Below are 16,317 nucleotides of genomic sequence, written 5' to 3'. Positions count from 1 at the left end.
CTTATGTAATGTTTGTATATGAGAAAGAAAAAAATCACAAATTTTTTCTTCACTCAGGACACTGGATTTAGAAATTTTCCTTCATTTTAATTCACAAGAAATTTAATTGAAAAAGTTGTATTCTTTTATTTTTTTCATCGAGGGGCCAGGCAAATGCAAGCAAATAGCATAGGCGTAGGCTATAACAAGCAATTCTATGGAATTTCTACACAATTTCAAGGTACTTTTCGTCAAGAAATAGAGGTTTTATGAATACCAAAAGAGATTTCAAACTTTTCTAACACTTTTCTTGCTGGCAGTTTCCTTTTTGGCCATTGATTGATTGTTCTTCACATGAAGAACACGATTTACCCGTTTTGAAAATTAGCACAAAAACCAAGTATTTTTTAATACCGAAAAAAAATTTTCACCGTTCCGTTTTTTTTTTTCGTTCACTTGCGATTCTTACGTATCGATTTGGACGACGTTGTCGTCGTTGTTGATGAAAATTGCCTGGTTTTCTGTCTGAGTAGTGTTCTGCTGCTGCTTCTTCTTCTTCTGCTTGGTAAATTTGAAACTGGAATAACCACCAACCAACTATTGTTTCAGAGAAAAATTCCCCAAAAAAAAGAAACGACAAAAAATGCGTGAGTGTAACTTTCCAATATTGTTGTTTTAGTTGCGGGTATTTATGTTCTCCCTTATTTTGGGGGGTGTAGACCGGGGGGTGGTTTTGCAAGGATAACGTAAATGTTTTCATTCATAAATGACATTTGTGACTTTTTGTCCAACTGGAAAGAGCCAGTGTTGTATTTACCGCTCCTGCGCTATATAAAACACCCCCACAATTCCGAAACACCTTGCATACTGCACCGTTACTTTTTTAGCACATTTTGAAAATGCATTTCGATTTTCAATTTTCAACTACTCGCGCTCTCTTCAAGGTTGTGTCACTAACTTTACTCACGTTATTTGGGTTTTTCAACTATGTCATGTCCGCAATTGTTGATAAGATTATTAAAGAAAGCTCTTAATAGTTGAGTATCGTTCCACAGTCAAAAGGCAGCGAACAAAGTATGTACACATTTCTATTCGATCAAATACTCTACTAAATTATTGCTATGGACATTGATTTGTTGTCTCTAGTTTTCGAAATTGTTGTTTGTGTACCAGATATGTTTTAACTTTTTTTATCAGTTCGTACGGCAAGGGGGTTTCACTCAATTGATATTTTATTGAGTAGATTGGAGGGCAGAGTAAGCATTCTGCTATCAATAGTTTCTTTTTTGACTCTAACATTGATCAAAATGTTCAGAATGTGGAGGTCTCTTTTATACAAACATGTTAACTAACAGAGAAACATATACGAGGATCGTTTTTATTTTTTTGTAGAGATCCATTTTTTGTAGAGATTGAATTAATTTTGAAAGCTTCTTCCAAGCTTTATCATCCCAAAGAAGGTTAGGCTAGGTTACAGGATGCGCAGTACCCCTAGAGTCGGCAGCTGCTTCATTTGGAGACCCTTGGTCCATTGTGTTCATCCTTGGAAGAATTAGCTGTAATAAAAAGTATATACATTGGAAAAGAAATGAGGGTTCAAAATATCTACTACAACTTTTTCACATGTAATTCAAAATATTTTATTTGAAATTGGAAAATTCCTTTTGTAATTCGTGACGTAATTCAAGAATTTCATTTTTTTACTATACCCTACACCACACAGTGGTAGAGATATTATGTCTTTGTACATTTCTTTGTAACATGGAGAAATAATCCAGATATACTCATAGTTACTTTTTAGGATCTTTATATAATCAATTTCTGAGTCGATTTATGCATGTCGTCCGTCTCTCTCCATGTTTGGTTACGTTTGGTTCATCCCACAGCGCCAGTTCTGCTTACCAAAAGTGGCCCACTGGGCACATTATATAACAACCACACCTTCATACCAAGAAAGGTGTGGTTCTTACCCATTTAAAGTTTGAGAATAGGTTAAGGTCGTTTCGACCCTAAGGCCTCTAATCATTCGCTTTACCAGATAAAATTATTTTACATGTATTTTTGTGAACAACATGCAGGTCGCATTTATTATCCGATTGAATTGAAATTCTGCATTTTTTTGTTTGGTCCATGGCCGTACCCTGTTCAAAAATTGTCGAGATTCGTTTCAAATTTACATATAGCTCTCATATATATCTTCAACCGATTTCGAGTTAATTCCGCACCAATTGGCCAATATCAATCCAAGTTATCTGCATTTTGACACATCCGACCGGATCCAGTCTAGAAGCAAGTACATCAAATTTTGAGGAAATCAATTCAGATATAGCTATAGCTCCCATATACATGTTTCATCCGATTTAGGGTTTAAAGTCCTTCAAAAGCGTAATATGCACTCGACGACAATGATCTTTGGTACAAGATATCAGAGACAGCTCGGAAATAAGTGTTTCAAATTTTGTCAAGATTGGTTCAGATTTGGATATAGCTCCCATATACATCTTCAACCGATTTCGGGGTTATTGTGCACCAAATGGCTAATATCAGCTCAAATGTACTGAATTTTAGCAGTTCCGACTGAATTCATCCGAAGCTACAAATATAGCTAGAGCTCCCCTATACTGCACAATAAACTGCAATAAAGTCAAACACCATAATTTTTACATTTTTTGTTAAACTTTGTTGAATGAAAGCAAAAAAGGTCGGAACTAGCATCAAATTTTAGAATAAGTTTAGATTTGTTTGTTAGAATTTGGTCACCTTTTGGCACAAATTTTTTGCCTTCAAACGGCCAATGAAACCGTCACACGCTGTCCGAATGTTGCTCTGCGGCAATTTGGCCCATTCCCTACGAAGCACTTGCTTGAGGTGATCGACACTTTGGTATTTTTTAGTGCCAACATTGCTGTCCAAAATACTCCAGACACAATAGTCCAACGGATTGGTATCAGGAGATTTTGGTGGTCATTGTGCGCTGGAAATGAAGCGAGGGACCTCATTATGTAACCATTCTTGGGTAGCGCATGCTGAGTGCGTTAGTGCTGAGTCCTGTTGGAATGTCCTAGGTTGCGGACAAAAAGTTTGTGTGGCCAAGGCTTTAATACATCCTCAAGAATATTTTCGCGATAATATTCGGCATTTATTTTGATGCCACGGTCGATTAATACGAGCGGAGAGCGACCATCAGCTGTTATGGCGGCCCACACCATCACCATAGCCGGCGCTGGAGTTCTGGTTGGAACCTTATTTTGTAACCATTCTTGGGTAGCACGTGCTGAGTGCGATGGTGCTGAATTGGTGCCTGTTGGAATGTCCAAGGTCTGCGGCCAAAAAGTGTTGTGTGCCCACGGCTTTAATACACCCTCCAGAATATTTTCACGATAAGATTCAGCATTTATTCTGATGTCACGGTCCACACCATCACCATGGCCGGCACTTGAGTTCTGGTGGCCAACTGAAGGTGCACATTTTCAGCTGACCTCTTTGGCAAGTAAACACAATCATTTTGTTTGTTTACAAACTGTTGGACAACGAATGTTTTCTCATTGGATAAAACCGAATTCGGCAGTTCACCACTTTCGGCCAATTGAAGCAATTCTTTAGCTCTTTTGAGTCTATTTTCTTTCTGTTCGGCGTTAGTTCTTGCACTTGTTGGAATTTCAATGGCTTTACCCCGAGCTCATTTTTCAATATTTGCCGAATGGAATATTGCTATATGTTCAGCTCACGAGCCATTTTTCGGCCACTGCGTCGCTTCTTTACTTATCGAACCATTTCTGCTGATGTTGCTGTATTCTTCCGTCCACTTCCTTGACGTTGGGCTACGCTACCTGTATCACGGTAAAGGACGATGGTACGAGACACAAACGATTTATTCACATTTAAATGCTGGAGTGCTCTAATGATGGCCACTTGTGGTTTTCCAACCAAATATAAAGAAAATACACTATCACGCAAGAATTCCATCACGACTACATTTTTTTCTGGAGAATTATCACCAAAACGCTTTTGTACGCTTGTAAACAATACAATCAGCTGTCACTGGAATAATTTTAACAACTGTCGGACGAGTGGCTTAGAAATGGCAGCAGTCTGAAGTTGTTTGCAGTTTTTCATCTCACCCTGCATATGTTTCATCCGATTTTGTTTTAAAGTCCCTCACATGCGTTATATGCTCTCCACAACAATGATATTTGCTACCGGGCATCAGATACTGCTCAAAAATACCTCTGCCAAATGTTATCGTGAACGGTTCAGATTTGTTTATACCTTCGATATACATCTTCATCCGATTTTATGGTTATTGCTCACCCTATAAGGCCGAAATTGATAGATAAATACCCACAGTGGTGTAGGGTATCATATAGTCGGCCCCGCCCGATTTTTGATCTTTCTTTACTGGTTTTTAATTTGAATTATTTCCATATATTATTCAAGTGAAATTATTCGTATTTCAATTGGAATAATTCGATTAAAATATAGAAAAAGTTGATCAAATTTCTAAATCCACTTACCTTTCTAAGGTCTTCATTAGAAGGGAAGAGAGGCTAATGATTCAGGATACTACAAGCCGTTATTATCATTAACATATTCATATTGTTTTTATCTTAAAAAAAATGAATTTCATTATTTATTAATTGCAATTGTTCAATCAATATGAATAGAAAAATTAACAAACGTAAACTCTATCTACTATAACAAACAAAATAATAAGGCAGTTTGGTAGCTACTACTTACAACTAAGCTCAATAACACTACAACAATAATAGTTTATAAGGTTTAACATAAACTTTGGCAGCAGTTCCATTTTTTGTTTTCAAATGGTAGGGCTGAGATGATTCGTCGAAGAAAGCTTCGATTTTAGAATTCAACTTGATTTGGGACACCATTTCATGTGGCAGTACAATATAGAATACTTCAACAGTATTTGAACATTGCTGCTGATCTTCAATACTCTCATCATCAATTTGCACCCGTGCAAAGTGGACATTATGCTGGGATTCTACCTTCAGTACACGTAATACGGTGCCAATTCTCAGGCCAAACTTTTTATCATGCTTAAAGTAGCGGGCATCTGTTTTAGCTTTAGTTAGCGAACGTCTGTACAGTTCCACATAACCACCGGGTAGACATTTTTTCGACGACTTTCTTGGTGATTTTTTGGGGGAATTCTTTTTCATCGCATTTTCCTTTTCAATCAATTCAATCATAAGATCCAATTCGGTGGGTCGTTTACGTGGTGATGGTGTACCCGAGGGTGTGCTAATCACCTGTGATTTAATTGGAGAGCTACAATCAAATGATCTATCGTTTGGAAGGCTATTGAATGGTTCTTCATCGGACATATTTAAATCATTATTTATTGCCTTTGATGTCTGGGATCTGGTCCTACGCTTGCTGCCCGTAATCGTTTTTCGTTTACGTGGCGTAGATCTCTTCTTTGGCGAAGAAATTTTATTAATACTTATATCCAGCGGTCTATATCTGGAAAGTATTTCCTTTCTCGAACGTTTCGATGAACTCAAGCCACTCAAACTTAACGACGACTTTTTCCTTCTAATTGAATTTTGGGAGCCATCTTCTCCATCGGACTCCAAAGAAGATTCATCGGATGACATTTTTGTTCGCAAACGTGGCGTTATGCTATTAACACTGGACACTATAGATGAACTTGAACAAGGCAGAGATAATTGTATCTCTTCACTGGGTTGTGTTAGGGGCTCCTGTTTTATTACAATGGGTCTTGGCATCAAGCCATCATCATCACTATCCTCATCCGGTGGTGTACACATAATCTCGCCTCCACGTATCCATCTGGGAATATTCTTGGCAACTTCTGGTTGCGGCTGTTTTGGCGTTGAGGAACTAAGGTTTTGTAAATTCCGTCGTACCTTTGTCAACGTCAGAGGTATTTCAAAAGATCGTCTCAGCTGGGCAAAGGAGTGTTTTCGTGGTGATAAGTTTTCATCTTCACTGAAACACTCAATGGGCTCATCAGGTTCAGTTGTGAACGATGTGTTTAGCCGCATCTTTGTTTTTCCCGTTTGTCTGCCCGCTCTCTTGCCCTTTTTCGGCACATCCCTGGGTATATTATATTCCTTGAATATATTTCTACAAACTGGACGCATTCTTACTCTCTTTTTTGATAACAAAAATGAATTATTTAGAAATCCATGGATGCTTTTCCCCTTCCTTAGAATTATAAATAGAAAACAACAACAAACAGCATAGGGCTCTAGACGATCAAAATAGTCATTCATGTGAATAAGGAATGAAGGGTTATTTAGATCGACTTAAGGAATAATACAAACAAACTTCCGTTTTATCATTCATTTTGTAAAAAACAATAAAGCCACACTATTAAAAGTCGCTCCAAGAGAATTTTTTTTACGCATTGTTCAAAACACCCGTTAATGCATTTGCTATGAACTTCAGAAACGTTTTTATACTATTAAAGATTAACGTATCGGGCTAACAGATCAAGTGGGTAAAGTTACAAACTGTGCTGTCAAAAATTCTTCCCCTTAACATTGCAAAAAATTTATTAATTATAAATTCTAAAAATATATATATTCTTTATAAATATCCAGCATAATGTTAAAAATAAAAGGTTTAGGACACTGTCATAGATTTTAGTGGCATATTTACCATATCACATGTAGCCTTAAAGGTTATGAATATACTCATGGTACAATGGAATAAAGATAACCTCATTTCAAATTAGCATTCCCAGCTCTGTATTTGTAATTTACCTCAAATGTCAATGCATCTATGATTTTGTGTATATATATATTCATGGTACAATAAAAAGGTAAGGTAGAGCTAACAGCTGATTACAATTTGTTTCTAAGTGTGCCCGATATCTGCCAAATTTGTGTATGTATTTATTGTTTTGAAAAATGAAAACGAAATATTTTCAAAACCAAAGACACGTACATTGCGGCATTAAACCTATTAACCAGTTTAGCCATGAAATTGAAAGAACTGTTCAGATCATGTTTTTGAGAGAAATTCCAGCATTTCATTCATTTTTTTCAATTAGAACAAATATTAAAAAAAAGAAAAAAACAGTTGTATATAATTTTGAATGAATTTTGAATTTGGCAGTTAAAAAAAAACGCAAATATCCTGAAAGTTACAAAACAAAACTACTTTTTAAGTCCTATCATGGTAGAAGAATATAGGTAGATGCGTCAACGCTTGCGAACATTGATATGTCAAAATTTTAAAATTGTTTTGTCAAAAATAAGTAGATTTTTATATATTTTCTTATACGATGCAAATCGGAGGTTGTTACAATATGCAATTCTCAACAATTTTTACAAATTTTAATAATTTTTCATTCAACATTTTCAATTCCAAAATCGGTTTGACAGTTCATTGTCCCAGCAGCTGTGTCGAAGCGACTACCTGTATTCTTCTACCATGAGTCCTATAAACAACGAAAATATTTTCATAAAACCGTTTATTTAAATTGTCAAAAGAATTTGCGCCAAAAAATTACACATCTTCATAAAACGTGTAATTTACGTAGCCCCTTTTTATTTGACATTTCCTCTTTTTATACACGTTTTCATTAGGAATTTTCTTAAAACATACATTGGCAGCATATTAAAAATTTCTCTGTGTGGTGAAATGATTAAATTTTATAGATACTTTATATTCCGTATAAATGCCGCCGCCAAATTGACGTTTTACCGCCGACGCTATCATTGTACTTCTACCACCAAATTCCCACACAATCTGGCAACACCAATTAGCTCTACAGGTGTTGTGTTTATGCTCGAACAGCTGATCAGCTTGTATTGAATCTAGTTCGAGTGAGGTATTTTGAGCCATTGAAGAGTTTTGAAACGAAATAGTGAATTAAGTTTCACGTTACAGGTGTTTGCGAGAGCGCGTGTGGTGTTGTAGTGCCTCATAGAAATACGAAAAAATTGAATTGTGTTGCAAAGAATTAAATCAGAAACGATTACATAGTCTGTTACATTAGTATTGCAAAACATAAAAAGAAAATAACAACAAAATGCAATCGAGTAGAATTTTGGTGTCCAATTGGAGAAAATCCATTCAAGTGCATGTGAATAAAAGAAATTTGGCAGTCAATGGGCATTTGAATGGCATAAGTCCTGGTGTATTGGTGACAAACAAAACTTTCACTTTCGATCGACCACAACAGCAACAAACACAGAAACGTTGGTCAACAACTACAAGTGCTGCAATTAACGCCAGCAACAACAACAATGGTGTTGGAGTAAACGAAAAATTAGCCGTAAAACCATCTCCACCAAAACATGACTGGGATCGTGCCGTTAGTGAGGCGGAACGCATTGTGGGCTATCCCACATCCTTTTTGAGTTTACGTTGGCTACTCAGCGATGAAATAGCTAATGTGGCATTGTATTTGCGTAAACTAGTTGGTAGCAGTCATCCTCTGTTAAAGACAGCCAAGTAAGTTGGACAGGTTTTGTGGGTAAAATACTACATGTGTGTATGCATGGAGATTGAGAGATGTGCGTTCATATGTCCGACATGAATGAACACACACGCACACACATGAAGTGTGGTGATGAGCATGATTGCGACATTCGTTTTGTGTGTGAATGGAATGTAAATGCGCCGCTTTTAAACCATTGTTTACACACAACGTCTTGGCTTTTTTTTATTTATTTATTGTTGTTTTTTTTTATTATTTATATAATGTATATGTGAGCTAGACTCCGTGGTATGAAGGTGGTTTAAAACTGGTAACAACACGATTGGTAATTTAACAATATTTTTATGGGCTTGGTCGAGATGAGATTTAAGTGAAAAGTTTTCAAGTTAATTGAGGTTTCCGGGAGCAGATTGATGTGCATGCTTATCAAGGACATCGTATCAAATTTTGTCAGATAAATTTTGTCACCAAGCCACTACAAAAAGTAGATTTTTAGCATTTAAAGCTTTATCCTTAGCTAATAGGAATGTTGATTCTCAATCTAAGTCAAGCTTAATATACGTACGCATCCAGTCGCACAGTATATCCCAAATCGAAAAGGACACCGACTTAGAATTGAGAATTTCTTTTCAAATACAGGAAAATTAATAGGGATGTTTTAAAATGTTGTTCCTTATCCTTGACCTGGCAGTGTTTTTGGGAAATACGAGCCAACATCTCAACGGGAATAGATTGCTCTCCCATAAGTTATCACAAAAGTAAGAAAAAAATCATCAATCCAACCATATTTTTTGTGGCAATGTCTTCAGATGCAATGCAATGTTATAAACTAGCCCCATTGCCGAGTGCAATTTCGAAATCATAATCTTGTAAAACAAATCTATTGATTCCACATTAACTAATACAAACATATGCTGTATGTGTATGAATGATTTTCAAGCTTGCTTAATCAATGTACCTATTCAATAAATTTTGTCAAGGTTTATGATCTCTTTGTCGGTAAAGCCTTTAATTTTCAAAGTGATTTTTAATTTTATGGGAATTTTGAATTTTCTTCAAGTTAGCTTGAAGATAAAGGAATTTCGGTACGGAATGTTTAATTTATTAATTTCAATTGACATGGGTGTACAGGGTGAGATAAAAAACTGCAAAAGCCAAAAGCCATAATTTTTAAATTTTATTGAATGAATTTTTTTCGGAAATAGCATCAAATTTTAGAATAAGTTTAGATTTGTTCGAATTGGTCACCTTTGACACGAATTATGGCCTTCAAACGACCAATGAAACCGTCACACGCTGCCCGATTTTTTTTTAATGTTATTGAATGAAACCAAAAATTATCCGATATAGCATCAAATTTTAGAATAAGTTTATCTTTGTTCGAATTGGTCACCTTTGGCACGACCGTCACACACTGCCCGAATGTTGCTCTGCAGTATTTTGACACATTTCCGGCGAAGAGCTTGCTTAAGGTAATCGACACTTTGGTATTTTTTAGTGCCAACCTTGCTTTCCAAAATTCTCCAGACACATTAGTCCAACGGATTGGTATCCGGAAATTTTGGTTGCCGTTGTGTGCTGGAAATGAAGCGAGGAACCTCATTTTGTGACAATTCTTGGGTGTGCGCGTACTGAGTGCGACGGTGCTGAGTCCTGAGTCTGCAGCCAAAATGTTTGCGTGCCCAAGGCTTTAATACACTCTCCAAATTTTTTTCGCGATAATATTCGGCATTTATTCTGATGCCACGGTCGATTAATACGAGCAGAGAGCGTCCATCGGCTGTTATGGCGGCCCAGACCATCACCATGGCCGGCGCTTGAGTTCTAGTGGCCAACCGAAGGTGCACATTTTCAGCTGACCTCTTTGGCAAGTAATCACGATCATTTTGTTAGTTTACAAACTGCTAGACAACGAATGTTTCCTCATCGGAGAAAACCAAATTCGGCAATTCACCACTTTAGGCCAAGCGAAGCAACTCTTTAGCTCTTTTGAGTCTATTTTCTTTCAGCTGCGTTGTAAGTTCTTGCACTTTTTGGAATTTCAATGGCTTTACCACGAGCTCATTTTTCAATCAATAATGGAATATTGCGATATGTTCAACTCACGAGCCATTTTTCGCCCACTGCGGGTTTCGATCAAGTCGCTTCTTTACTTTTCGAACAGTTTCTACTGATGTTGCTGTTTTTCCGTCCACTTCCTTGAGGTCAGGCTACGCTACCAGTTGAAAACGGCAGTATCACGGTAACGAGTGATACCGCCAGTATCATGGTAACGAGCAATGGTACGAGACACACAAGATTTATTCACATTTAAATGCTGAAATCCTCTAACGGTAGCCACTTGTGGTTTTCCAGTCAAATATAAAGAAATCACACTATCACGCTTGTATTCCATCACGAAAAACTCTTTTTCTGGAAAATTCTCAGCAAAATGCTTTTGTACGCTTGTAAACAATATAATGAGTTGACACTGGAATAATTTTAACAGCTGTCGGAGGAGTGGCTTAGAAATGACAGCAATCTGAAGTTTTTTCAGTTTTTTCATCTCACCCTGTATACATAGTCAAAAACCATAGGATTTCTTAATTGTTTTTACAAATGCACTTTTGTGTAATTACTTTAGTGCAACCTTGCTAAAATGTTTTCATACAATTAATTTATTTGTGTTATGTGTTGAAACTTATTCGACCTTGACTTTAACACCATACAAAACAAATTGCTATGGTTCTTGCGAACGAGCACTAGCATGAACTACACAAATTAACTTCGTCTTAAATGGCCACAGATTTTTTTTTTTAAATTTGAACCACAAAAAACCTTTTGGGTTTTGTATTTTTAGCTAAAAACATATTTTCGTAATATTTTATTTGTTCTTTTAAAAATCAGAAATTTTATATTTTTTTATAATTTTCTTCCCCAGGGGTCTTTTATACAATGGCAAAAATACCATGCAGGCCTGGGGCCTAATTGTGCTGCTCATATCCAAGGCGGCTGGTCATGCGCCATCTGTACCCGATATGGAACAAGATAAAAGTGCTGGAGTTTTACACAGCCAAAGGGGACTAGTCGAGGTTACGGAAATGATACGTATCTCTCATTTGATACACAATGTGAGTACTGCTACAAATCAAAGGAAACTCAAATTAATCTAAGTTCTATTCTCTCTGATTTTTTTAGAGTTTAGTCAACCTGCAACGCTCCACCAAGGCCAGTCAGGACAGTGCCTCATACGATGACATGACATTTGGCAATAAAATCGGCCTGTTGATTGGCGACTATTTACTAAGTCATTCCAGTGCAGAAATGGCCAATTTGAGAAATCAAGTTGTTGTCGAAATGATTTCCTCAACTGTGCGTGACTTTTCCGAATCGGAATTTATTGGTGAACGAGATGAACAAAATAACCCGCTGCCCTCGAGACCGGGCACTAAGCCACTGCAGCAAACTAGCAAGGCAATTAGTACAACAGACATTGATTTTTGTCGCGAAGATGTTTTGAAGCCCATGAACATATACAAATATTTGGGTGATCCCGAAAAGGAATGGGAGGCTAGAAATATTTTAAATGTGGGCAGTCTTTTGGGTAAATCTTGTTCGGCATCTCTGCTGCTGGCCCAACAAAGTGAAGAACTGCAAAAGAAGGCGTATTTATTTGGCAAACATTTGTCATTGGCATGGCAGGCGTGTATTGATGCGGAACCATTTCAACTGTCATCACTGCCGTATGGTGGGTATTTGTATAAAGTTAACATATCTGACCATTGAAGTAAAGTTATAGTTAGAGATTTTTCAGGCAGCCTTAAAATTATACCGGTAACAATACGGGCAAAAATTCAAAGTTTTCAAATTTAGCCTACTTTAAGTTATGAATGGAACCCCACGTTATATAGCGGTATCGACCAATCTTCAACAAAATTGTTTGTTTTAAGGGTCTTAGCCGCATTTATCTATAGAGTGTCAATTACGTGAAGAAGATCCGTATTCTATATATCAATCGTTGCTGAGCTATGAGGCTGGATTTCTGTTCTGTGAAAGTATGAAATAACAAGTAAAAAAGCAGCTAAGTACGGCCGGGACGAACTTTTTATACCCTTAAAAATTCGGAAGTAACTTGAAAATTAAAAAAAAACAAAATCGGGCGAAAAATGCCGCTTAAATGAAAAACTTTATATGGAACCTATACAAAAATGTGGTGCTGCATAAGTAATTTTTTCTCATGGGCTGTAGTAACGATTCCGAACTTAAAATATGAAATTTTAAACAGTTCTGGGGAATAATGTAGCTAAAACCATCAAAATACCGCATATAGGGAGGTAACCAAAACGTGGGCCGGCACGGACAATTTTCTGTCATAGGCTGTAGTATCTATTACGAACTTCAAATCCCAATTCGAAACAATTCCGGTAAATAATGTCGCTAAAATCATCAAAATATCGAAAATAGGGGGGTAACATTATATGAGCGCTATACGAACACGTGGACCTGCACAGACAATTTTCTGTCATAGGCTGTAGTACTTATTACGAACTTCAAATGCCAAATTTGAAACAATTCCGGTAAATAATGTCGCTAAAATCATCAAAATACCGAAAACAGGGAGGTACCATTATATGGGGGCTATACCAAAACGGGGACCTGCATGGAAAATTTTCTTTCTTAGGCTGTAGTATCTATTACGAACTTCAAATACCAAATTTCAAACAATTCCGGTGAATAATATCCCTAAAATCATCAAAATACAGAATATCAGGAGGTTCCGTTATATGGGGGCTATACGAAGACGTGTACCTGCACAGACAATTTTCTGTCATAAGCTGTAGTATCAATTACGAACTTCAAATACCAAATTTGAAACAATTCCGGTGAATAATGTCGCTAAAATCATCAAAATACCGAATATCAGGAGGTGCCGTTATAGAGGGGCTATACGAAGGCGTGGAGCTGCACAGGCAATTTTCCGTCATAGGCTGTAGTATCCATTATGAACTTCAAATACCAAATTTGAAACATTTCCGGTGACCAATGTCGCTTAAATCACCGAATATCGGGAGGTTCCGTTATATGGGGGCAATACCAAAACGTAGACCTACATGGCCCGTTTTCAATACCAGAAGTCCTGCAGATATAATATACATTTGAGAAAAAATTTATCAACCTACTTTATTTCTGGGCCTATCCCTAAATCCATGCAAAATTTTGTGTGAAAACTTATAATACCATCAACGCAATGTTCTAGGGATTTCATAGATCAGTAATTAAGTCCTTGTTTATTTTTTTATGTATCCTTATATCTACTATTTTATATGGCCTTATATTTATTTACCCTTCCAAATTATTATCCAATTTTAAAACTTCTTTTCATTTCCCTCTCTAGACACCACATTCAGCTTAGTCAGCGCTCCCGTACTGTTCCACCTGGAACATGATCCCAAACTCTATGACGAAATAGAAAAGGGCAAAGTTTGTGTGGATAATGTCGACTACAATAAAATACATAAAGCCATTCTACAAGGTCCTGGTCTGGAGAAAACCAAACAATTGCAACGAAAACACACAACGGCAGCTTTAAAAGTATTGGAAAGTTTTCCAAACAACGATGCCCGCAAAGCATTGGAGAACATAATTCTAGCTATGCAGGATTTATAAAATCTAAGACAAAAAATCACTAGTTTTAAGCCATAATTTATATACATAATTGTAATTGTTTTACATATTTTTAACTAAATGAAATTTATTTAATTGTTGCTATTTTGTAATTGTAACTAAATTTTATAATAAACAAAAATAAAAAAACATAATTTATTTATACCACTTTTCTAATAATAACACATTTTAAGATTTTGTAATTTGCAACAAAACTAAATGCTTACAGCGTTCATATTTGAAATACTGAGGAAAATCTGTTTCGACATATTTGAATTTCCAAGGTTTGTGCAAGGTCTGTTTGAGAAAATATTCAAACATTGGCGCTACAGCATCCATTTCAGAGAATGTAAAAACGTAACGTTTTTCCAAGGCCACATATATTTCTTTCCGTCTCCCGCTCGTTTCTTCGCGTTGGAAAATGGCATCGATTACCTTGATGAAGGCATTGGTTAAATCGTCATCATAAATAACATCTGCCGCCACCACAATGTCACTCTCATCAATGGCCTTCAGTAATTGTTGTGGATATTCACTCAATGGCTTCATAAAATCATATTCCATGACATCTATTTTTCGGGTATCACACAAATTATGGTTCAGCTTAACATTGTTTCTAATCAAATCCAAGATACCCCCAATATCCACATCTGTGCATACCACTTTTTTCACATACATTGCTGCAGCCAGGCTTGTCAAACCCACGCCTGCCCCCAATTCCATTAGACTTTTATCTTTGAATTCATCACTTCTATGGAAGATATAATCGGCCAACAATAAGGCACCTCTCCACACCTGCAGTCCCACTAGCTTAATTTCAGTTGCCTCCGAGTGTTGTAATTCAATGATTCCACACTTCTCAGCATCACTGCTATTGCTTTTCCTCGCCACAATCAAGTCACCATCTTTGTCCACAATTGGCGCTGCAACTCCTCCATCGGGGTAAACAAATTCAAATCTAGATGTCACTTTACCATCCTTACCCTTGATGGGTTTGAAATTTGTTTCCTTATATATTTCTGAGGTTACTGTATACATGTTCCTGAACTTGAACTTGGAATGAGGAACTTTATGTAACAAATGCGCGTATGTTTTTGTTTATTAAACATTTTACATATAGTTTAAAAACAGAGCAAGAAAAGAATATATATGAACAAGTGTTGTTGTTTTGCATTAGTTAAGGGTGGTTCACTTAATGGATAAGAGAAACTAGTTCAGTCAAAGTTATTATTTTTTCACGTTATGTTTACATAGGGCATGATAAAGGGCTTCCATGCAAAGCTATTGCCAAAACATGGTAGAGAATCTCTCATTTAAAATGTTGAATGCCAAAAATGTCTTGACAGTTCAATATAACATTTGATGCGTTGAGGCATGGTAGAAAAATACAGGTAGTTGTGAAATCTTTGAATGAAAAATTATTGAAATTTGTAAAATCTTTTGAAAAATCATATCATAACAACCACCGATATCTGTCGTATAAGAAAATATGTAAAAATCTACATTCAACAGCATTTTACAATCTTTGATATATCGATGTTCCCAAGCGTTGATGAACCTGCCTTTATTATTCTACCATGCATTGTGGCGACTTGTATTATTTTGCCATGTGCCAAAAAACAATTACCCTGCGTTAGGAAGGGACATGACAATTGACAATCTGTCAAAACAACAAATTCTCTCTGCAGGCCAATAGTAAAAGCACAAGTAAAATCACAATTTATTTTATTTGCTTTATGTATTTTTTCTAAGAATGAATGTTTTGTCGTTTATTTAACAAAAAACGTGTGAGTTTGTGGAAATGTTGACATCATAATGCAGGGCTATTTCTTCATAATTTTAACAAACTGATACTACTTTGTATTCACAGACCTATTAAAACACATAAGGCCGAATTTTTTACTCTAAAAACACCTTTATCATTTTCAAAAATTTTGAAATTATTTCCACAATTATTAACCATGGTAAAATTGAGAAGGTAAAGTCATTTCAAATTCAAATACCCATCTCTGCATTTTATGATTTTACCTTGTCAAATTTTACTTTATAAAAACATGTTCCCATCTCTGATTTGTGTATATGCAATAGATTTATAAATATGAATTTTAACAATGAGTTGTTGTCAAATGAATAATTATGAAAAAATTGTAAACATATGATGCATTCACCTTCATAATTCTACCATGTTATTAACTAAGACGAGTAACACATTTTAATGTAAAATTAAATTATGAATTGAATTTTTTGTACATTTCTCA

The 16,317-nt window shown here is 36.1% G+C and overlaps 3 protein-coding genes across 11 annotated transcripts in view; 1 reads left to right on the top strand and 2 right to left on the bottom strand.

Annotated features, from left to right (window-relative positions):
- Positions 1–838, bottom strand: part of LOC101900870 (protein nervous wreck) — a 34,476-nt gene extending 33,638 nt beyond the window's left edge. For 3 of the 9 annotated variants that reach the window (XM_059119572.1, XM_059119571.1, XM_059119580.1), the window contains exon 1: positions 283–837. Coding sequence is in view for 5 of the 9 variants with exons in the window: in XM_059119571.1 (XP_058975554.1) it covers positions 283–315 (33 nt within the window). In the remaining 4 variants the exon portion in view is untranslated. Of the gene's footprint in view, positions 1–282 lie in introns of all 9 variants that reach the window. The other 6 variants (XM_059119577.1, XM_059119575.1, XM_059119579.1 and 3 more) reach the window with 5 other exon arrangements.
- A 6,934-nt stretch (positions 839–7,772) lies between these two features.
- Positions 7,773–14,222, top strand: LOC101888917 (all trans-polyprenyl-diphosphate synthase PDSS2). Its single transcript, XM_059119583.1, has 4 exons — positions 7,773–8,430; positions 11,337–11,526; positions 11,594–12,143; positions 13,791–14,222. The coding sequence occupies exons 1-4, from the start codon at positions 8,006–8,008 to the stop codon at positions 14,060–14,062; spliced, it is 1,437 nt and encodes a 478-aa protein (XP_058975566.1). The 5' UTR covers positions 7,773–8,005; the 3' UTR covers positions 14,063–14,222.
- Positions 14,223–14,233: 11 nt separating this feature from the next.
- Positions 14,234–15,242, bottom strand: LOC101891903 (methyltransferase-like protein 22). Its single transcript, XM_005192159.4, has one exon. The coding sequence runs from the start codon at positions 15,095–15,097 to the stop codon at positions 14,249–14,251; it is 849 nt and encodes a 282-aa protein (XP_005192216.2). The 5' UTR covers positions 15,098–15,242; the 3' UTR covers positions 14,234–14,248.
- Positions 15,243–16,317: the final 1,075 nt, after the last annotated feature.

Source organism: Musca domestica, unplaced genomic scaffold (assembly GCF_030504385.1).
Source record: "Musca domestica strain aabys unplaced genomic scaffold, Musca_domestica.polishedcontigs.V.1.1 15, whole genome shotgun sequence".
NCBI lineage: Eukaryota > Metazoa > Arthropoda > Insecta > Diptera > Muscidae > Musca > Musca domestica.
This window is presented reverse-complemented; position numbering and strand designations above follow the sequence as displayed.